The 23,708-nt window shown below is 45.3% G+C and overlaps 2 protein-coding genes across 10 annotated transcripts in view; one reads left to right on the forward strand and one right to left on the reverse strand.

The window, feature by feature from the left end:
- Positions 1-781: 781 nt before the first annotated feature.
- Positions 782-5,148, reverse strand: LOC131267214 (palmitoyltransferase ZDHHC15). Of its 3 annotated transcripts, none has more exons than XM_058270023.1 (6): positions 4,663-5,148; positions 4,456-4,577; positions 3,983-4,327; positions 3,783-3,906; positions 3,589-3,718; positions 782-1,638 (listed from the first exon to the last, which is right to left on the reverse strand). In XM_058270023.1, exons 1-6 carry the CDS (start codon positions 4,823-4,825, stop codon positions 1,482-1,484), a joined length of 1,041 nt encoding a protein of 346 aa, XP_058126006.1. In that variant the 5' UTR covers positions 4,826-5,148; the 3' UTR covers positions 782-1,481. The 3 variants fall into 3 exon arrangements, with proteins under 3 accessions (XP_058126006.1, XP_058126004.1, XP_058126003.1); XM_058270021.1 differs by having other exon boundaries at positions 3,783-3,898; positions 3,954-4,327; XM_058270020.1 differs by lacking the exon at positions 782-1,638 and adding an exon at positions 1,864-2,826.
- Positions 5,149-5,661: 513 nt separating this feature from the next.
- LOC131266460 (cAMP-dependent protein kinase type II regulatory subunit) overlaps positions 5,662-23,708 on the forward strand; it is a 42,683-nt gene continuing 24,636 nt past the window's right edge. The window contains exons 1-4 of one of the 7 annotated variants that reach the window (XM_058269000.1): positions 5,696-5,765; positions 6,678-6,757; positions 6,926-7,258; positions 19,136-19,366. In XM_058269000.1, coding sequence (XP_058124983.1) covers positions 19,153-19,366 — 214 coding nt within the window. In that variant the 5' untranslated portion in view covers positions 5,696-5,765; positions 6,678-6,757; positions 6,926-7,258; positions 19,136-19,152. The other 6 variants (XM_058268998.1, XM_058268996.1, XM_058269002.1 and 3 more) reach the window with 6 other exon arrangements.

Here is a 23,708-nt window from a genome sequence, read left to right on the forward strand (position 1 = left end):
GACGGCGCGGCACTCTGATCACGCATACCATGGCAAATGCTCAATTTCTTTTTTAAGATATTTTCGTTTAGCATTTCCTTCATTCGATTATTTCGTCTCTTATTTGCCTATTGTTATGGACTGTATCATATGTTAATGCTCGTGCTATCACCTACGCTATATTATTTGCAATGACTAAAGGTGAGTTTGACAAGTTTCTGGAAAATTGTGCCTCTTATGGTAAATCGCCAAGTGATTCTGAAGAAGATGGAAACAATATCAGACCAATTTATGTTGATGACCGATTTTGCTTATTTTGTTTTTGCACATGGTTTGTAGCATATGCACATCCGAAGACGGATTCGGATTGATCGGAGTTAGTTTATGGGAGTTATGGGAGCAGATTTTCTCATCACTACATTTTTATTCGTGTTTCTGCAATCCGCAGGTGGCGCTGCTGTTGCGCTGAACAACCGCCAGTTTGACAGCAGTCGCAATTTCGGTTGACACATCGTGTCGATATTTGAACAAGCCGTTATTAACATGTTCTGCTGAACATATTTAATTTAGGTAGATACACCATTTCCTTTAAACATCACATTAAGCAATTCACAAGGCATCTTCCTGTTTTTTTGGTGCTTTCTGTCTTTTTTTACATGCTCGTGGGTATCCCGCGAATCCAGTCGGCTCATACAAAGGGTCTGATATTGACTAAGGAATTGAAATCCTTGATTCGTTTTGTTTGATTCGTATTGGAATAAATGTGATATGTTGGGTTGGAGAAATAACTAGGATAATCTACTTATGGGTTCACCCATTCGACGAATTAGTCCGAACTTTATTACATCATTCTACTTTTTTCTCTATTGGGTCTACAATTTAATGTTTCGTACTTAACCATCCACGCTATAGTATATCAACAGCATTCAGTCTGTACGTATGGTTCATAAACTATCGTCACGATTCCTAAGTCTTCTAAAGTAAATACGACTTTTCTTCCAAAATAGAAGTAACATCTTGCTTCAATAAGTATTTACTATCTGCAACAATCCCAATATTTTAAACGTAGACGATTGACTAACTTTAAAAGATAATGCAGTTTTTGTTGATTGTGATTGGAATGGCCTGTTGCGCTTTGGAACGCGAGGAAATGCAAAAATTACGTTTTAAAAGTCTCAGTTTTGAAATGTAACATAAGGTTGTTTTTTTACCAAAAAAAACGAATCCATTTTTCTTAATTATCTTTCTTTATCACGATGCTCGTAATAGTAATGCTGGATGATAGGATTTTGTTCGTGTTTCGGATCACTTACTTTCATGTGGTTAATACGAACCTTAAAAAGAAGCCTTACTTCCTTTAGCGGGTTTCTAAACTTTTGTCCAGCTGAAATAAAAAAAAAACGAAAAAGTTCTGTCCTACCCGTGTCCGAAGAAATCGATTCACATCACATTTTCGATTAGCTTTGATCCTGTGCGCACCCTCTTCTGTTTGCTTCACGGAATCAGTGCATCAGGTTGCCATACTCGTTCAAAAACGTCGCAGCTTCGTAATCCTGTAGACTGCCTGTTCCGGGACGTTCTGTCTGCTGTTCGCCGCCTAGAAGAGCTTCGGCATCTTCATCGTAGCACCGCATGGGATATACTACACCGTCACCCATGCTGGAAATAAATTTTAAGAAAATTCACATGCCTTTTTAGCATTGGCAGTACTGCAAAAGCATCGCTATTTTAAGGGCAGACAAACGAAAATATTTTTCAACTGGTGCCTGGACGATGGTAACTGGTCATACTTTTATCAAACTCGCTTCACTAATCGAATATGAATAATGCGTATAAAAGCGGGTTTAAATATGGTAAATTTAATGCCTTTCACTGTTTGCTACCTTGATATTGAGTCATTTATTTGATATTGAGCCAATTATTATTCATTGTCCTAAAAACACAAAACCTTACATTATAAAAATGTGTTTCGTTTATCGAGTTAGTCAGTTTTATTTCCAGTCCTTGATAAATATCTTACAACTCAAATACTCCTGGCAGATGATTGTAAAGTTGAATGCTTTTTTTGTTAAATATAACTTAAGTTTACAAAAGATAACGAAAGACAAAAACCAAATTCTTTTTCGAAGCCTTAGAACTGGAATTTGTAATGTTTGTTAAACCAACGAAAAAATAATTGTTACCAAATAAATCTTAACTTTTATTGCAGAAGTCGCTAAGTAAAAAATGCTCATGTTATAAGTAAAAAAAAAAGAGATAATCTAAATATGTGTACCTCTTCAAGATCATTAGTGAAGGCTTATTCTAGCGAATCTGAAGTCACGTGTTTGTCCGATATTTTTTCAACCGCTTCTTGCGCCCGAATCCCAGCAGAAGTAAGGCGAAGGGCGTAGCACTCCAACGGATTGGGTGCATCTGTTTGAGGTTGTGTCTGTATTTTGGGGGATTCTCTTACTCTACGAAATCTACGAAAAAGGGAAACTCTACTACAACTACCACTACTACTAGAGGGGACGAGTGGGAACGGAACTCTCTTTGGATTCTTGTTGCTGAAGACCGTTCACTCGGGCTTGCGGCGGCATGCCGGCAGCGTGCTGCTGACCCGGGCGGTGCTCTACTGCGCCGTCCGTAGCCACCGATCCTGCCCCGGCCTTCGTTTCGTCGAGGTGTTCTAGAACGACCGTTTGAGCGATTGGGGCTACGGCAATACGGCCATTGCCATTTTCAACCACTCCGTTACAATGCTCATTGCCAGCGGTCAGTGGCGCTACCGGCGACCCAACTTCATGTGACGGATTCGATGCTAAATGGTGTGACTGGGTGGGAAACAACATCCCATCCCCAAGGCTACAATTGAACAAAAATGCAAAGAGAGACATTTGGTCAGGTGTGTTGGTTCGGCTGCGTATTGTGGTAGCTTTGTTCGCAAAAGTTTTTCTGGTTGCAGGAGGGTTGCAGGAAACATATAAACAATAGAAATACATAAATAACCATAGGATCGAGCAAACAAAAACAGGGTTTCCATCTGTATAGGGCGGATTGTATTGTGTTTTTTTTTTTGGTTTGTTTTAATATAAAATTTACCCTCTTATCGTTTCCTCCGTTCCGTTATTGAAATTCAACATGCAAGGGAATTTGTTTCAAAACTATCTAAGCGAACCATTTAGAGGTATATGCGAGAACTATTACTCATAAAAAGATTACAAATGGTTATCTAATACATACAATAGTTATTAGTGACATTTGGGATTATCTACTGTAATATTCAAAGAAACACTCTGTTATTTACAGGACAATTGAGTAGTTAGAGTGATATAAAGAGATAGTAAATAAAAGGTGTTGTTGATTTCGTAGTGGTAGCACAATTCACTTATTAGAGTTAATCACACCCAGTACCCAACTTTTAATAAAGTTAGCAAGGAGGCTAATTCTTTTCTGCTGTATGGCTCTGTGTATTTTGTTGAGCCAATGAACTATCCAATACATCATTAGAACGATTTGATATAGATATAGCAGTTGCATTATAAATGTAAGTGGTCAATAAAAACAAACCCCAAGCCAAAAATAAAACCTCCGAGTAAGGAGAATAAAATGGAATATTTGACGCACCTTGTGTAAACTGGAACGAACCAAAAGCGTCTATCGTCTCCGAACACTTCCTGGAAGTTGCTCATTTTTCCCAAGCTGAACCCATTCTTATCTGGACCGCCGTACCGGAAAATCGGTGTACGAAATGATTCTAAAAAGGGGCATACAAAGCAAATTATTGAAGTTTTACGTTTTGAAATACTTCAGCTTCATACCTAGAGTCGTTCTGTTAAGTAGCACTAAATAACAGTGGTAGCCAAACAAACTGACTAAACTGATTGCGAACATCACCGAGACGAAAAACAGGAACAAAATGTGGAACCGTCCGTCAATTTTGCCCTGTAATGAAAACACCATGAATGAAACGGATCTTATTATCCCACCGTTTTGAGTGGTCTAATTGTTTTAAACTTACCGTCCATATCAGCTCCATGTAGGCAACGGTTGTGAGGGCCACATACAGACAGTAGAGCAGTGCATAGCCAAGGAACAGGATAAAGTACTTGTAGTTGGTAAAGTTAATGCAGTTGTTCACCCACGGGCAGTGATGGTCTAGCTTGAGCACGCAGACACCGCACACACTGCAATGATGTGCCCGGTCCGGTTTGACGAGTCGACATTTCTCACAGAAACGCACTGAAGCGTTAAGCGTACGTGTGACTACGGGTAGCTCCTTGGCGAACGCTTCCAGAATCTGTTTCTGTTCGTCCTCGCTCGTGGCCCGTATCATCCGATCCAGTTCGCTGCGGGGAATTCGGAACTAAAACGACATGCGGCAAGAAAGCCTCTTGATTGTTATCTTATCACAAAGGCGCGGACGCTCGATAGTAAACCGTACAGAAGTGATGAGTCATACCGCACGGCCGACACACATGGTTGGGTACTTACTCTGGACGGGACACGGCCGATTTCAGTAAATACCGTCTGATAGTAGGACCATAGGAACATTACCAGTATGGCATGGTAAAACAGGAGAAAAAGTATCCTTTGCACGACGCTTGTCACGGTGACTGTGGCGCGTGAAGCGGAGGGGAAAAGAACAAAATGCGTCACAGATTAGTACGGTTCGATCGGCACGCTACGATCGCTACTTACAGAAGGAAAGTTGTATCACAAACGCATAGTACGACCAGCCGATGACGGAAACAATGAACAGCACTGGAAACCATTTCATTGTACGAACGCAGCAGCCACAGCGTTCGTTACGTTCCGTATCGACCGTCCGATAGTCATAGCTGTTTCCGTGTCCCACCGACATGTTGCTGCTGACGGTGACTCAAGGCTGTTCAATCGAGGATCCGCTAGACGATCCCTTTTTTCGTATCAAACAGCTCTCCCACCCTTTACGCACCAGTGCAGGCACAGGTTTGTATGCGTGTGCTTGTCGTCGAAAACGAGGGATAGAGTTTCCCGACCACCGGTGGCCAATGGACCATGGATTACTGCACAACTCCACCGTGGTGCACGAGGAGGAAGGGTAGCTTGGCAACCCCCGGAAGCACCTACTCACAACACCAACTATTGATCGTGTGCGGACAATATTTTTCTGCGACCGTGATCCGCAGCGGTCGCTTCGCTCGACGGTCGAATCGGACTGTCAAGGACGCTGTCAAAACAGACGGATCGGCCAAGGTATGTATACACTCTGCAAGGGAACACGGGAAACAATTTACAAATGAATTACGAAACGAATATTGATGGTACGAATATAATACAATTGCAACAGTTATATTATGAATACACGAAGGGCAGAGGCATTAATATGCAAAAGAATTATCGCTACAAAGTAAAAAGTCAAAACGGACGGATATCGTTTCTACAATGGGTGAAGTAGCAGAGTTGCATAATTCAGGCTTAAAGGTGGTGCTAAAGCAATTAAGACTAGCAGAGCTTTGAAATAATAAGTTTTAGAAGTTGTTTAAGTTTAGTGACCTATATTGCAATTTAGAGATAAAGTAACCTCAAATATATTTTACCTGAAGTAGTTTACAAGCACTTTGGTACGCGTGAGAAGAGAGCGCACTTACCTGGAAAGTGGGAGCGAGAGCGTAGCGCAACGTGCGAAACGTGTAACCGACCGCCAGGACTGCTGCGGTCGAAGATAGCGGCTCATTGCTAGAAGTGAAGTGAAAGCTATCGTACACGTTCGTTTTCAGCGCCCGCTATCACCAGCGAAAAAAAGTGGCCACCTTGTGAAGGTTGTTTTACGTTTTTTCCTTTACCACCATTGCAGTGCATTCCGGCGAATATCGGAAGCATTCGAGTGGCATCACCTGGTGCACCTATCTATCTGCGTACGGTACACGCTCGATCTAAGTAGTCTTCTTTTGCAGCCAACTGCTACATGGTGCAGCAAATTGGGCTCGCCTCAAGAACCAACGTGCGTTTAGTTCAACAGGCAAGGTTTTTGTTTTATACTGTGAAGTTTTTGGAAATAGTTGTGGTTTCGATTAGTTTGCAGTGATCAAAGAAACGCATCGGCTTGGATACATCGTTTTGCAGACAAAACGGCCACTTTTGAAAGAAGGAAACAGTGTTCCAACGTTTTCTGCCTCTCTGCTCAGCAAACACTTGCCCAATGAATGTTAATGTTGAAGAATCGATTTAGTTGTACTATTCGAGAGGGTGGAAAAGCTACAGGAGCCACTTTGGGTCCGCAGGCTCTTGGCAAGTGCTGAAGACGGCAGAAAACTTGGCCCCTCGTTTCCAAAACGGAAGAAACATCACTTTGAACAGTCGTGGAGAGCTAGCAGGGGGGGGAGAGAAAAAGAGACCCCCGTGTGCATGCGGTCATGTGTGCGAAAGAGTGAGAGAGTGAAAGCAAGAGAGCGTTATCGACCTGGTGCCAGAAAGTGACAGTAGATGTGCAAAGAAGAGAGCGAATCGACTGACAAGGCTGCTGTGATTCGGGAATAATTTCTGTGACATCAGGTAGACACGAGCGCATGTGTGCTTGAGCGGTGCTGGATTACAGCAGCAGCAGCAGAAGCAGCAGCAGCAAAAGTAGCAGCAGCAACTTTTTCCCTCCCCCTCCCACTGCGTTAGGTCCGCGTCAGCGGATGTCGTGCGAAAGTTGTTTCGATTGATAAATTTTCCTTGCGCAAGAGCAGCAGCAGCAGCTTTCCAGGGGATGTGTAACAAGTTGTGAGAAGCTGCACGATCCTACCGGGAAAAAGCGAACCTGTCTGCGGTGAGTGAGATATAAAAAAAAGGTTTCGCGGATAGCGTTCGCACCAGGGAAATCCACCGAGTAGCGCACCGATTCTGGCGTCGGTAGCCATAAACGAAAAGAAAAAGAAAAAAGAAAAAATCCTGTAAAATAGCCTTTTACTAAACGTATCAACCTATCCTTTTATAGTGGCGGGCACGTGAGAAGAAAGGTGAAATCAAATTAATGCTGGTTTCCCGGCAGCAGCATCCCATCGATATCAAACCAGTGCCAGTCGCTGTGTGAAAGCAGGCTACAGCTGTGAAGCGCCAAGTGCGAATAGTGTGAATGTGTAGTAAGTGGTTGCTGGGCTAACTTGTCGTTTTTCGTTCCGTGTTAGAACAGTGAGAAAAAAAAAATACAAATTGAAATTGAAATTCAACCCGAAACATCGAGTGCACAGCGAACATTGCTAGAATCGAAGGAAAACCGACGAAAGGGTAGATAGAACGCGCTAGCCACCGTTGCTACTGGAGCATAGAGGTAATTGATGTGGGAAAATAATTTTCCCGTGCGTTTTGGAATGCAAAATTTAATTCTCCTCTTGTTGTTCTCATGTGATCGCATACATTTCCCTGGGCTCATGATTTTGGTGGGGTAGAGAGAGAGAAAATGGGTGCGACGGGGGAGCAACGCAAGCTTTCGCAAGGCCAGGCACTGGCCGAAGGATATCAGGAAAATTTACAGTCGACCGTTGGCGGACGTCCAACACAACGGCAACTTTTCAATGGCGCACTGGTGTGCGTGGATGTGTTTCTATGCTCCCGCAGTCTACTAGGATACTAAGGACGAAATCTACACACTGATTTGGGGGGTAAAGCTGGGAATGTGTGAGTGTTGTGTATGTGTGTGCAAGGGAAAGAGGTTGGTTAAATGGAGCAGCAGGGAAAAGTCAAATCAGAATATGGTTCGGTAGCGTAAAAGGTATCGCATGAAAGAATTCAACAGAATCTTTTGTAGGAAACATTCAGTGTACTTTTCTGAGAAACATCTTTTGCAGACATCTTCATCCCAATATAACGATTTAAACAGGTGGCAGGTTGAGTGATATCCTTTCGTCTGCTACATCCACACATCGGGCGGAAAAGGTATTTGGACGAGTTTACACACTACTAAACGTGCCTCCCTTGTTCAGTACGGCAGACAATCGGTAGTAGTAGTAGTGTCAGGTAGTGCAAACAAAAGTTATCTATGCGCCCGACAAGGCAGGCAGGTGTATCCTTGTACAGGTTGGTTTCGCTGCAACAAACACATGTACACCCCGGGAAAGGCCAACCCGTCCGAAAGGATAGAATCATGACCTCCCAGCAACGAAAAAAAAAGGAGTTCGCTACCGTTTCCCGGCCGGAGGCTACTTAGTTTAATTCTGAAAAAGCGAAAAGAAGTAGCATGAGTTTTGATTTACGTGCACATTTGCTGTGAGCAGTCATAGTACGTGCTGTATACACACCGTAAAGCTTAGCGAACTCAAGGATACCAGAAGATCATCGCAGCATTAATGCTGTGTTGTAAATTTTGGCTGGAATCCGTGTTTAAACTATTGGTTGCAGCGTTAGTATAAAAAAGAATCCTTCACGTACCGATCATACCGATCTATTTGACATGTCTTTTAAAAAATAGCTGTCCCTATTTAATCACCTTCATTTGACCGAGTTTCGAGCTGATGTTGCTGGCTAGATGTGTTTTTTTGTGTACAATTTGCTTAGCTAGCACCTGAGTTCACCTGGAGCCGGTAATGAAATAATCAATAGTCATGACATAAGTCCGCAGCGCTTGGAGGAAACTCGTGTGGCATCATCTGCTCCAGTTTCGGGTTGGTCTTGCATTGCTCATTCCATGACACAAGCATAGAACGTATGTTTTTCGCTGGAGTGGCGCCTCGAAAATTCCTTAATTAAATGAAACGGACAGCATACGAGTTAACATTGGCCCTCCTTTGACCTTTCGACCACAACAACCACCACCTCCCGGTCTGGTGTGGTATACCGATATTCAACCGGCACACAACCCGTAGCATCGAGAATATCTTTCCGCAAAATTTTCCGACTGCACCCCGTTTTGGTACGTGCCATCTACGAAGAGGGTAGTACTATTGTGCAGCTAGCTTATTTCCTGCTGCATTTCCTTTTCAATTTCCCTCTGATATTTTTGTCTTCGAGGTTCTGGTCGTGGCTCAAGCTACAAGGTTTCGAGTAGGAGCAGGGGAAGCACGAAGGACGATTGTCGTAGTGATCCTGTTTGGTTCGGATCTGGTCGCTGCAGTATGCTAAACGATATGTGGCACATTTTATTCACCTTCAAGCTAGACGGGGTCCGGCACCATCTCCACCAGTGAATCCACTTTCCATAACAAAAGGACTTGCTTCTTTCGAGCGCAACTCACACATTTCATGTGTTTGTGTGTGTGCATGTGTAATTAGGGCAAGGTAAAGGTAACCAAGAACGGCTTGTGGACCACATCTTTCCGGAAGCCCACACACCCGCCAACATTCTCTCTCGCAACAAACAGACACATTCTAGACTAGGGACGGAAAGGACGAACCGTACTCAACCGGTCGCAACGCAAATCTTCCGTTAGCTTTTCTTTCTGCCCTCTAAAAGGCCGAAGCGCCAAGCACAATAGCACACGTAGCGGGAAAGCCGTTTTTTCCCCATTTTTGTTACCCTATTTGAAAAGGTTACGTGAATATTTCATCAGGAGTAACTTTTATGTTCCTTCGTCAGCCGGACTCCGTCAACAAAGCCTCACCCGCACAAGGTTGAATGAAAAGAACCGACAGTCGGTGTCGGCCGTGCTGGTCAACCGATGTTGGCTTGGAGGGAGGGGAGGACACATTGTTGCCATCGGTCACCAAGCGAGGATTTTCCTGCGATTTACTGCAAAGCCTCTGCCCCGGACCGGCACTCCACGTCGTTAGCGTACTCATAAATTCCGCGTACCAGCGAACTGGTCCTTTTCGCGGCAGTGCGAAACCAACGGAAAGAAAATGGAATGCTAGCTTATGTGTCGAGGAATTCTAGTTCGTCATTGGGCCGCGGTTTAGGGGCGCATTGAAGCAAATACCACGTCCCGCGGAAAGAAGGAACACTTAGGAATCGTTGTTGAAATTTCGACCTGAAAACTTCGACCAACGAGGAAGGGTGAAAATGCACAAACTAGTAGTGCCAAGTGTTGATAGACGCGGAACTAAATGGCACTGGCGGAAAGGTGTCGCTGATGGGTGGGTTGGGTTGGAAAACCTGCGGGACGGAAGCCGTCGCATGCAATCATGAACTGCACTTTTTTTTTCGTATTTTTCGGTTTCATGGCTTTCGCTGCTCGCTGTTGGGTCATTCATTCTACTATAAATAGTGCGCTGGTCCTGCGGGGGTACCAGTGGGGCTAGTGTGTTTGCGTGGGAAAGTGGCACTCGAAATGTCAATGGTGCTCTACATGCGTCACGTTTCGAAACAGGTATATTTGAACACCTAAAAAAAACAAAACAACAAACATTTAAGCAAACAAACAGTTGTGTTTGTTGGCATGAGCACGGTAGGAGTTTGGTTTGATAATCCTTCGAAACTGTCTGCTGTGCAATGCCTTAAAATATCGTTTTCATCCTCAATATTATCATTTTTTGAACTATTCTTATGATAAGTGGTTGGCAACGTGGGTGAATAATGGGTGCAAGAAGCAGTTTTCCCCGTTTATGAGGAATGCAATGTTCGCATTAAACCAGATTTTATCTTTCGTTTGTCCTGGTTGGTTGGTCGGTTTTTTTTTCTTTCCTCGATTCCACACACCCAAGATTGCATCAATTGGATCAGTGGCGTTTGAAAAGCGTTTCTTTATGGCTTTTTCATGCATAAAAAGGAACGTTAAAAAAGCTGGATCCTTTTTTTCATGGCCGCACATTACGTCGGTCCCAGAGGTGGTCACGGAGCACTACGGCATGGGGCTAGGAACCGTGGCGTCTGCTATCGATCGATCCGGTAGGCGGACCCCTCCAATGCGGCGGGTGTTCTTTCGTCGAAAGCAAGCAAAACCCAAATCCTTGCTATTCGCAGAAGAAACAAAAACCCAAACAAGTGAGAGAGAGAGAGCCACCCGAAAAGTGCCTTTTCCGAACGAAGCATCGAACGAGGACGGAATGTGTGCAAAACACTACAAACTCTATTGCCCCTTGGGAAATGAGGGCGTTTTTGTGGTTCGTTGGTGACCATTTGCGATGTGATGGTTCTACTAAAAACAAAAAAAAAAAAAAAAAAAAATACAAGAAAACCCTAAAACCCTTTCATTCGTTCGCTCTCTTGAACGCACTCTAGAATTAAATATATATACTCCTGTTTCACTCGCCCGGGGGTTTTATCTGGTTGAACTTTATCCGATATGCAAAAGGCTTTAGGGTTTGCTTCTTGTTTGGTGCTGTTTTGGTAGAACCCACATTAAAGTGAGTCAACGTTAGCAACGCTCTGGCAAGATTATAGATTTTTCCTGCAGCTATCCTTCCAGGGCGCCTGGTCACCGTGATTCAGCGTAAATACTCATCCAGATGACCGATGGAGTGGTGCTTCATAACGATTGTTGCTTGTACAATCATATGTTTTCGTTGTTCGCTGATACCTTAAACAAGTAGAAACAGTGGCGAATAAGTGGCAGGCGAATATATGGCAAGGATGTAAGGAACAAGAAAGGAAATTCATGCCTCACCACGCATAAGAGTAAAAACATGTTATCCTCCTATCGTGCAGCATTACATGCCCTCAGTGTTGTCGCCACCGTTGGAGAGGAGTTGTGGTTGCGACGACTTGTTTCATCATTATTACTCATGGCATTTTTTTAAAAAGATTTTTGATTGCCTTCACATGGCTGGCATTTTCAACCGCTTCTCGCACAGTCCCACGAACGATGGCGAACGCACCATAATGGTGGGGAGAGACGGGGCGGCAAAACAAGTGACTTCCATCTGGTGCAGCATTGCCTTTTTCACCTCGGGCGTTCTCTTCAGTTATTCCGTAGGGAAAGAACGGCGCCGAAAAGCACCCGAAAGGAGGAACCTTCGATGACGGCGTGCGTATGGTTCAGAAAGGACGAACATGCCATCAGTGATAACGAGAAGCGCGAGCATAAGAAATGCCACAAAGTACGCCAAGCACAACCGCAAACCCCCTCCCGTGCCCCCCTTCCAATGTCCGGGGTCCCAACGGCTTCCTCATGTAAAATCATGCGTCCGATCCGGTTGCCATCGGTGCTCGAAAATGGAAATAAATTGTGCCCTGGGACGGACAAAAGAGTTTTTTGCACACCCTTTCCATCGAAGGTAGCAAGATGCAATCACGTGGTTGGAAGAGATCTTAAGTGGTCGATTTATTAGTAGTGGTGTGTTTATGTTCGAAAATAAGTTTCCACCAATGGTGATTACAATGCAATATTTTTACACCCTGTCTAAATTTCATAAATGATATTTGGGCCAGTGGAAATGAGGCACAGAAAGTCGGTTTCGGAATCGATGTTAGAATGTTCCCATGACGTAAGAAAATTTTAAGAAAAGCTTTCTCCAATCCGATGCCTCGTTCTTGCGCGGCCGGATTTATTTATTAATCCAGCGTAAAATCCCTCGTTTTATGCACCGCACCATTCGCACGGGCAGGTTAAATCCAGTATGAAAAAGTTACGAGAAGCCATAGATATTGACCGACCGTAAGCGGGACGAGTCCTAACCAAACCGAACGGTTGGTTTGTGGTAGCCCATGGCGTGTTCCTGACCCTGGCGAGCGCGCGCGGTGCTGGTGGATATTATGATAAATTCATTATTAGCCGTCCCCGGCTTACCGTCGGGTTCTCGCTAAGGTTCGCCAGCGCTCCGGTAGCACCCAAGACAATCAGGAGACGTGCGAACGTACCAAGCGCTAGTGGAAAGGAAACTACTTTCTTCAAATCCTCCCGCTGCGTCGGGGAAACCGGGTAGGAAAATCCAACCAGATATCCTGCTCTCCACAGTGGGGACGGGTGTGTGTGTGTGTGTGTGTGGTGGAAAATGTATGTTTTGCCGTTAAATAAAGCGCCAAGAAAGTCACCACTCGCGAACTACACACTGTGCATGCTAGATGATGGTATTTTGTTTTTCCTTTTGTCCGTATTGCGACCCGATCTCGCCTGGTAAATAATGAAAATTTAGGAAGGTCGCCAAATTTATGGTTTTCCAGAATTCTCTCTAGGGGATGTCTTGAAGTTTCGGGCATGGTCGCGTGAACGTATTTCGAGTCACTTTACTTTCGCACTTCGCCAAAGAATGTGTGAGAATGTTACCGACCTGATGGTCGCCATTGGGATACCGTTTGTGAGCATTATCTTTATGATTTAAGTGCTTTCTAGCGGACAAGGCAATGGACGGCGACTTTCTTTTGGAGCGTCTTGCCCCGGTGAAGACCAGTTTTCAATATGGAATCTTCTTTGAGGCGTGTAATTAGCCCGTGGAAATTCTCTTCGCCGTTGTCTTCGCTTTGCTGAAAGGCAGTCGTAAAACTGAAGCATTTTGCAACGCAATGAACGATCTCATAAAAGTATTAAGGTAAAGTGAAGCTCCCCTTAAGCGAAAAACATTAAATTTTCGCAGTCCGTTCTAAAACAAATATCCCAAATTTTTACAGATCGATTTGTTATCCTTTCTTCTACTGCAAAAAGTTAAAAAGGCCATCAAAACTCCCAGAATTTTAATAAAACTAAGATTTTTGAGAGTATCTTTGCACATCATTTAAAATTGTGGGGCAAAATGGCCCAGGGCTTCCAACTCCAAATAAAAATTTGTTCTGTTGGAATGCAATTTACAACATATACTTCAATATGAAAAATCACCAATCAGTCACTTGTGAATTGCGGATACAGAATAATTATCATCTTGAGTTAAATTATTTGGGAAAGCGCCATACAGAAAAATTTGAACAAGTTGAGTGTTTTGCCTAACACATACAGCAGTGTATTCTGCTCCACATAAGCCGGAGCCACAACCAGAATACAACGAGTATGAGTATGAATTTTGTTCAGTATTCGTTAAGCATCGTTTTGAGGTACTGAATTAATGTCCGCTCGATTGCAATATTTTATTTTGAATAGATTAAACTTTCGCGTTACATAGGAAATATCTTACATGATTTAAGGCATCATCTTATTGAAGAAGTGTTAGCAACGAAAATGAACATATACTATTACTTTACTTTTGTTTTAAATGGCTTCAATCGGCTACAAAAGAGGCCGATGCATCTCTTACCTCATCGGAGGAATTTTGCTACACTTTCCCCTACATGTGCCTTTATATAGCACAATTGAAATAGTAAAATTGCATTTTGAAATAAAAATTTAAGTCAAGTAAGGAAATCTTGTGGTGTAAAATATTTGAGAAACAATTGTTCAGGCATCACTAACTTATTCTACAAACTCTCAATCTCTGTCACAGTCGCAGCCTCCGTTCGAAGACGAATGCGCTCTAATCGACCCGAACTGTTTGTGCCAACGTGATAAGACATATTTAATGTGCCTGCCATAAAATGTAACGTGATCGTAGCTGGCTACAAAAACGGGTCTATAAATTTGTGTTAAATAACTTCGACAACACACAGATTCAAAGTGGGTTCCGGGCGACCGGATCAAGTACTGATCCGCATGAAATGATTCTAGCGGTCGAACGAAGACGAACAAGAAAATCCGCACATCGGCGGCGATGAAATGGCTTAAAGGTAAATAATGGCCGATGGAGTAATTTATTGAGCAGCTCAAAAATAGTCATAAGAAGACTGTTTAGAGTCTTGACCGGGAGTTCACAGTTCGGGAACTCCACACTAACTCCGCCCGCCAGCGGGCAAACGGTGTGCAGACAGGCGAACGAACGACGACTGCCAGCGGCGCAGCACAGCCACCAGTTCGGTTCGTCCAAAACCCAAACCGAGTCTTACGAGTTCCCGAGGCGTGTGCTGTGCCCGGTTGTTCTAAAATGTCTGAATTTATGTTAGTCTCCCGCAGGCGTTCGCGATACGCCGGTGCGCAGAATGGAAAACAATTTTTGGCCCGAAGGGGGAGAAGCAGGAGGATGGAAAAAAATAATCCCATGACCAGTGCAGAAAGATTGATTCCTGCTTTTTCGTTGTATAAACAAATGCGTGGGTTCGAAACGCCACACCCGCACCCGGCAACAGCCTCTCTATGATGATGAAGTTCAGGGTGGAGTTTGTAAATGATCGCCCAGGGAAAGTGGATGGGGGATCCCTACTGGCACACGGACACGGGACCTGTCAGTTTGAAGTGGGTGCGGGGGAGTACGCGTTAAAATTGACCCCCCTTTGGCGTTAGTTTTGTTAAGGAGGAAAATAAAATGCCGTGGATTTGGCGAAGCATCGCACCAAAGGAGGGGGGGGGGGGGGGGGGGGGGGGTGCCCTGTGTGAGTGGTCGGGAAGTCATGTGAGTCATGTGTTTCTTTGGAAAAGATTCTAACCAAGTTTGGCGGAGCATTCCAAGTTATGTAATTGTGGATGCCAGATTTTTCGCTGCTTTTGGTGGTGTCGAATGGATAGAATATAGATTTTATTGAAATCCCTGGTTGGATACAAATTTTCGCACATACCTTCAGGTAGATTGACGATGTGGTTAGCTCCTAAACGTTAAGACTGCTAACCTACCCATCGTTTTCTTAAGGTGTCTTTTGGCCTAATTGCTTGCTTCTAGCTTACGCATTTATGTTTCATCTTCTCGAGCTCCCGAAGTCCCTGCCCGGTGACTTGCCGGAGATGATTGTTGCTCACCGCAACAACCTTGTGCAGTCACAAGCCGATTTCGTCGTGACGACGACGTCGCATGGCGGCCCGGGGACCGCACTCACGTGCTAATGTGTTCTTATTTGTGACGCAACTATACCCCGTTTTTTCCCCCCTCGCCGGAAACCACTCAACAGCCGCGACCAGCGTGAAGAACCGCCGTACGGCGTGGAATCCAAATTAACCCAATTTGACCATCGTCATGTGAGAGACGATCGTAATAATGAGTACATGTGTCTGTGCCGCCGACTTTACGTCGTCGGGTGAACTGCTTCCCATGGCCGGGGCCGGCGGGGGGAGAGGCGATGCCCGGTGCCGAGGCTCTCACGGCTAACTGCTGGGAAGCTTCTTAGGATTCTTTTAGGTGATGATACCACCGGGTTACGTTATCGTGTCTATGGCCCACTGAATGCGCACAAAACTGCGTCGTACGGTAAAAGTGAGGTGATAAGACTTTTGATTTCAACCTGATGCTCCGCCACAGCGATTCCACCACGGTCCATGGGGAAACTTGTCGACGGAAGAACTTCAATGGGCAGATCGGTGCAGTTGCATTTCGAATGCACTCTACGAGGCGCAAACTATGAATTCCACCGAAACGAAATGTTGATTCATTAGGGTAAGAGAAGTCGAAGGAATTTCTCAACTGTATCGTCTTGTTTCGGGATCCGTGCCTTATCTCGACCGACACCACCTCCTCCGTTACATGACGAACGTGTGCCTATTCACGTACGCGCCTGACCAACACCACTTACCCAACCGTGTACACACTTACGCTCCGTTCTGTGTGAATCTTTAGACCACTCCGCATCCGCTTTTCCCCTCCTCCTCCTCTTCCTCGACCAGGGATGAAGGTGAACTGAGGTGTAGGAACTGACTATACTCTGCCGCCTTTGGCTGGTAAAAGCGAGAAAAAAGTACACGTAAAACCATCTACATATCCCCAGCATCATCTGGTGCATGCATATGTGTGAGTAATGAGACGAAACGCAAAGGAAATGAAAAAAAAAGTACTGTGCATAGAAAAAAAGTACCCTTCCCCCCCACACATGGTCCCCGCCGCCGCGGAACGTGTCAAGTTGGATGTCAGGTGACTGTTGTCATCAACTCGTTTGGGTCTGGTCTAGTAATTTGCTCCCATCTTCAACGTCGCGTTGTCGTTGCAACTGTTGAGTGTTTAGGTACCATGGGGAAGGGTTGGGGAGGAATGGAGCAAACCTTGCCACGATAACCATTGCACAGCGTTGCCCATTCCTAGTGCTGCACTGTGCTGTAAGCTGAAGTTGTGCACCGATGCAACTGTGGCGATGTATTTTCATGAATATTTTACTTTGGAACTTCGTAACTTGGTTCCTTTAGAGTACTTTCCTGATGTTTCACAGCGCCCAAAAATTATCATAAAATTCGATTTTGACGAGCGCATGTGAAAAACTCTGTACCATCCAATTGTGGGACCCGCACACTTATACCGAACTGCATAGCTGGTGCACCGCGCCGTTGTTTTATCATTGCATAAGGGTTCTATGCAAATCAGCCCGGGAGAGCGGCAGGCGTGGAACACGAGGGCAAGAGGGAATGGCGCGCTGATATGCTGCTATTTCTCACCCCCATATCGGGGGTGGTTCATGACGTACCACAAGCGACGGGAGACCGAGAAAAGGGGGGGGGGGGGGGGGGGATACTATCCATGTACTGGCCAAGTGGAGCGGGCTGAAAAATAAATAGTCTATGAGCAATAAAACAATTCGATTTGTTTACGCAAACATTCTTCCAAGCAGGAAAATGGTCCAGGAGCGGCGGCAGCGGACGGGAATCGAGGAAGGTCATTTCCACCGACGGCGGGGGGAAACTGCGGCACGTTTCGCCAGTGTGCTGGCATGGGAAAATGGCAGTGTGTGTAATTGTAGGACATAAAGCGTCGGAATCTATGTTATTGACTGTTTAAACAGGTCTCTGCCATCGCCAGCGATTAAATGGAACCTCTTCCTCTGGCATGGCAGTTTTTGTTTTCTTGTTGTTTTTCGTTCCGTCGAAAGGTCCGTAAAAATCGGTATCGATTATCGCACGGCTCGTCCGTGATGTCATGGCACAGGAATATAGGACCGGCCGGGGGGTATAGGGGGCGTGCACTAAAGGGTGCTCTTTGGTCGAACGTGCCTAGTAGTCTGTTATTACGGGGGGTTTGGATTGCGCATTCGTGATTTGGAGTCGCTTTGGAGAGCAGAGTAAACAGCCTCGGACTTCGGGCGGGGACAAACCGACGACCCTCGGGAGGTGCGAAGGGATGCTGTTTGTTTGGATGTTTTAATTGTAGTGTTTCTGTGGAATCTACATTTATTACTTCGTGTCCACATGGACCACGTTTTAGATGTTGGCGAATGGACTTTTATCCATCGTTTTTGTTTCAATTGTACGGAACCTTTTTAATAGCCGGGATGTTAATTTTAAAATGCGCGTGAACCGTTCGTTCACGACTAATTGGAAACAATTGAAGGAGAAAAGATTTTCAATCTCGTTTTATTTCAAAACGGTTATTACTACAATTAATTGCCATTTTGTTAGTTCAGTTCATTGTTGTATTTGATTTTTTCCTTCTTTAATTAGTGCTCTGTTGTATCATTCATTTCGTACCACAATTTTCAACAATACGGCTTTTGGTTCCCATTACAAAAATTATTTTTGTTTTTTTAAATATTTTTTACGCGACATGAGTTTTAGCTTTTAAAAAAGTTAATGAAAAATTGTACATTCAATAAATTCTCTTGATGGATTACTTGATGGTTTAGAAATATTAGATATGTTACTATTTCAATATAATGATGTAACAAGCAAAGCAAAAGTTAAATTCCATGACAATTTAGCTACGTAATACTTAAAGTTGATACGAGATGCGTTCTTCACCATGAAGAGCATTCCAAGCAAAGGTTTCGCGTTCGAGGACAATTGGAAGCAAATTAAAGCCAAGTCCTGGCGAGCGAGTGTCCAATTGTCCCAAGGATCGAAGTTCGCTGGCTCCGAGTAATCAGAGCTACTAATAAGTGGCTTCCGTTTAAGCTATTACCACCATTTAAAACCGAACTGCTCGGACCCGATCGAGTGTCCGTCCCGTCCGAGCGGCCCAACAAACCGGGATGGGACGTCTGTAAGCCGCGTGGAAGCTTAGTGCGATCGAGTAATCACTCTCTTCAGCTTCACTTCGGACATGATTGCGAATTTAATTAAGCTCAATTAAACGTTCGAGGTTTGGTCACTGCTGCTTGGCTTTGAGATTCCTCTTAGCTTAACGGTTCGGGCTGGACGCTGATGTGTCCCGGACCTACACAGACATACACACACACAAACACACACAATGGAGCTCTGGTCCTTCGCTTAATTGCTCCACCGTGATTTCCTGTTGCATGTCGCACGTGATTTGCTCCATATTAGTCGCTGCCCTCTTCGTTTGATCCGTTCCTTCAGTGACGTCTTCTTGTGCGACGATGCTGCGCACGGCACGTTCCGAGCGCAATATGCCACCACAGCGTCCCGCATTAGGTTGTTAATATATGTGTTGCCTTCTTTCCCTTCTTCCACAGTGCGATAGAAAGAAACTATGTCGAGTCAACAGAAGCATCGAATTCAAGTTCCGGACGGACTGCGGGACGTCCTGCTGGAGTTTTCGATAGCCTATCTCCTCGAGCAGCCGGGCGATGTGATCGACTACGCGGTGACATTCTTCACAAAGCTGCAGGAGGACCGCAAAACAACGATGATCACGTCAGCCGAGCCCACCTCCCCGGACGAGAGCATAATGTCCCACGACGAAGGTAAGCGCGCTTTCCCCCCCTACGCTGTGCGGCGGGAAGAAATGCATCCCAAACATTGCCAAATACCCAGGGGAGATACGTGATCGATTCATAAGTTGCAGATTGCATAAATCCCAAGGGATGAACTGAGTTTGATCTGTACACATCGTCGAGTTGAAGATGAAGAACGGTTCTACTAGACTCTAGCCAAATTGGACTGCTGCACCATAATGGAGGGGGAGGCATCAGCTCCAACGAAAAAGCTTCCGCTTCATTCCCTGAGCTAAGTCCCGCTAAAGTACATGCGAATGCCATTTGGCAAAAAGCTATATTTAAATACCTAACGCTTATGCCGACCGATTTGGCCGCCGTCCAGCTGCGAAAGGGCCTCATAAAGCAGTCTGGTTGTGGATTGTTTTTATCGATTGCTAGCACACAAAATCATCACAATACTCCCGAAAAACAGCTGCTTTTGCTGCGGTGCGGTCCCGAGGCTAATGAGGGGAACCATAAATACCTTTTCCCCCTGAACAATAAAAGCAAACCTACAATTGTTTGCCAGCCTTCGCGGGAAACCCAGCACATCCGGTGTCCTGTTTTGCGCCGTCGGCCGTCTTCCGCACACAGCAACACACGCTTTCCGAGTCCTTCGAGCTCTCGAAGGCATGCGCCCTGCAATCGCCGTCAATGTCGACGAAATGAAAATTCCCTCCGGGCCATTTCTACTGCCAGGTGTGTGTGTGTATGTATGTGCTTGTGTGAATAAATGTGTGCTGCTCTTGCTCTTCTCCCGTTTTCAGCGGCTCACACCTTCGCACCCAATCGACGCCCTATCAAAACCCACCCACCGCCTCTGTTTTACCTTATATTGGCTACATCCTTTGGGAGCAGTGGTCGCCACGGTTTCGCTAGAAATTATGAGACTTGAATCTGTATGCTGTATGTGAGCTAGTGATGAGAATAACAACACTTTTTTATGATTTGAATCAGAGTGAATAAACACAACAAATCAGAGTAAAAGAGTTGCTATTCGTAATGAGATTCGAATCCTAAATAAGGATTCGAATCCCAAAAGAGTGAGTAAGAGAGTTGCTAATTTCAAATAGGGATTCGAATCCCAAATTGTATTTATATGCATGCATAGTTTGTATATTAAGTCTCAGTTTGGGATTCGACTTTCTAGCAAATCTTTTACTCACTCTGGGGATTCGAATCCTTGTTTGGGATTCGAATCTTTACTCTATGACGATTAGCCACTCTTTTATTCACTCATTCACTCTTTTGGGATTCGAATCCATGATAAAGATTCAAATTAAAAAGGAGTGACTATCCGTTAGGATTCAAATCAATAATTCATTGGTAAGATTCAACTTAATGATGAATTCTTACTCTGTACGCACACCACTAATGTGAGCGCCATTTAAATACTGAGGTGAAATCGTAGAACATAATTTTTCAGATGAGTATATTTGCGAATTACATACGCAAAAGTTTAAAATTCCAGTTCAGGTCCATCTTGATGAGTTTCAAACAATTGTCGTTGAAAATGGCACTTATTTGTTTTGATGTTATTCTTCACCATACCGAGATTTGCTGTACTGATGTTCCAAATACTTGTAGGTGCTTTCGTTCCCATGGCGGGCTGTGGTTACCCCTGCATTAGAGAGTGGCTCCATCGTCGTCGTCGTCATCGTCATCATCCTTTGCAGAGGAAGAAAACACTGAAAATGCTGTACAACATTTCGCTATTCGCACCCGGCTGTGTGCGTGTGTTTGTGATTTTAAGAGCATTTGGAAAAATTATCGATTTCTTGCCGGGCACAGCAGGGGATATGGCGATGATGATGATAATTGTTTATAAGCATGCAGCTCCAATGAAAAGAACGGCAACCGGCCCTTTGGAATTCACAAGCGAAAGAGAGAGAGAAAACGCACGAAACGTGACAAGGGGGATCGGGAGCGATCGAGATCGCTCGAACATCATAACCACCACGTTCGCGGGAAAACAATGTACGCGCAAAATAGTTCAATTTTCCGCACAGAATTTTGGCCACTACTCATTCGTGCTCAACGCTTTTCACCATCACGTTGGTGGGGTGTATAGGGGGGCGGTACGTGTTGGTCCCGGCACCTCCTCAACATGCGTCATCGGACACACGAAAACGCCCTCTGGGAAACCATCTGTTTCGACGACGGTTGTTTACAAGGCGCGGGCAGCGACGGTTGTCGGGGTTGGCGAAGGGCTTGGGTAGCGCACCAGTTGTGTAAGATAAGAATGAGCTGTCCAGGTGCTCGACAAAGCAGTGGCCCGGGCTTTGCAACTCTTTGCGCAAACGAGGTGCGTGGTGGAGTTCAGCGAGTGGCTCGAAGTGCAGTCGATAAGCCGCAAGATGTAATTAGCTCTCACCATAGTTTCGCTTGACAGTGTCGCGGCTGTGATGGAAGATACGGTTGGAACCCCAACCATGGCTCAGAACCGAACGCCGGCAAACGATGGAAAAATGGTGGAAAATGTGTTCAAACAACTCGGTTATGCAAACCCAACCCGGGATCGTTTCTTTGCATGCGCTACTGTGAAGTGTAAAGCTCGTGCCTAGAAGCTTATGAATGAGAACCGTTTGTCGTGCAGCCGGGCGTTGGTGTGGGTGGGGCGTAGCGAGGGGAACGGATCAAGTTCCCGTTGTATTGTTTTAGCGCGGCTTTCGCTTTGACGAAGGAAACTACAAAACCCGCCTCACAACATCCTCCGGGAGAAGGATGTTCCAGCGATGGAAAATAAGCTCCGGTCTTCCGGCCGCATCTTACAATGGCGAGCTCCCATTCGGATGGGAAAGCACCAGCACAGCGTTGTGCTATTATTTGTGGTGAAACCCACGGGATAAGTAGCGCGCGTGTTTGAACAGCAGGAGAACACGCCGGGCCCGGGTTGGTGGGGTTAATGGTGGGTGCCGTTCGTACCGGCGCAAATAGAAGTGCGTATTTTTCTTCACCGAAGAACGAAGCACACTCGGCGGCGGTGCGGCACGTCATCAAATGTGTCTCTTTATCTGCGGCTTCTTGTCGAGTTTCCCACACACGCCGAGCCACACACAAGTGGTTCGTTCGTTGATGGTTTATATAAGCTAAAGTCTGCTTGCAATTAACGAGGTTCCGTGTGGAGTGAGAGAAGAACCCCACGGTGAAGAATGGTGAACCCACAACATATCGCGAAACGAACCGGAGAACGTAAACTGTTTACGGGTAAATTTATTTACGTATAAACAATCTAGCGGGGCAAATGTTGGTCGAATTGGTGGCACGTGTGGCGATCGTTGTTTCCCTGTTCTAGTTCTATTGTGCGCCAAGGGCATCGTCGAGGCGGTTTGCCCGAATTGGTTTGTCATACTACGGGCACGTAAATAAATGAAAAATAACTTCATTTCCATCGATTGATTTTTCCTCATTGAAGAAATTGAAGCGGCCAGCTTGATGACCCCCCACCGCCGGTGACGTGGAGACGTACCCCGGTGGTGCAGTGCCGCCCATCGGGAGCTGTAATGTAAACATATCCCTTCTTGGTCGGTGCTGGCGAGTTGGCCAATCAATTCCTCTGCTTTCGCGCACAATCGTTCTGTAGCGCTAAAATATTCAATTAATTAAGAATAGATAAACACAATCAGTGGAGTGCACTGTGGTCGTGGACAACCCCCTCCGGTGTGGTGTAGTACGAGTTGACGGCTCTGTTGGCTCTCGGCTTCGGCACTGTACGGTCGCAAAGCGAAAAGCGATCATTGGCATGGGGGCAATTAGCGTTATTATTGCTATAGTGAGGCATATGGAAGCGAGCACACCAGCTAGAGCTAGATGAGACTGGAGTGTAGCGTAGAATGAAGATGTTTTGATGTCCTGACATCCTGACCGCTGGCAGAGAACGGCTATGGAACGAAAGCGACTAATTTTAAAAGAGTGCTTCCCGGCAGTTTATCCTTGCTCTTCTCATTAGACCGGATTTAGTAGATGGCTTTTATTTTTGTTTCCCACTTCTTACACTCGAGGGGTTGTTGATGTTTGTTGCACATTCACAAAGATAGTGCAACCTGGCGCTCCGTATATTTCTCCGCGAACAACCAGAACGTCAACGTCCTTGTACCTTGTTTGCTTCGCGAAGCGGTGATTAATTAGGAGCTGTAAAATCAAGGTGTCCGAACCAAGTGACAGCATGAACGCTCCGTGTGCCACTTCGACATCGGGCTTTCGGATACTGAAGGCACAGCAGCTACTGCATTTTTTTCCCTCCATCAATTGCAACTCCGTGCACCTTTGGCCGCGAGTAGCATATGCATTGCGCGTACTGCTCCCCAGGCCACAACTGCAGCAGGTCGGT

This window comes from Anopheles coustani, chromosome 2 (assembly GCF_943734705.1).
Source record: "Anopheles coustani chromosome 2, idAnoCousDA_361_x.2, whole genome shotgun sequence".
NCBI lineage: Eukaryota > Metazoa > Arthropoda > Insecta > Diptera > Culicidae > Anopheles > Anopheles coustani.

Excerpts from the sequence above, each read along its gene's own strand:
- LOC131267214 (XM_058270020.1), bottom strand. The coding sequence starts at position 4,825 with ATGTCGGTGGGACACGGAAACAGCTATGACTATCGGACGGTCGATACG. Across the intron at positions 3,719-3,782 it reads ACTTAACAGAACGACTCTAG|AATCATTTCGTACACCGATT; the intron begins GTATGAAGCTGA and ends GCCCCTTTTTAG. Across the intron at positions 2,827-3,588 it reads TTCGTTCCAGTTTACACAAG|CCTTGGGGATGGGATGTTGT; the intron begins GTGCGTCAAATA and ends GTTCAATTGTAG.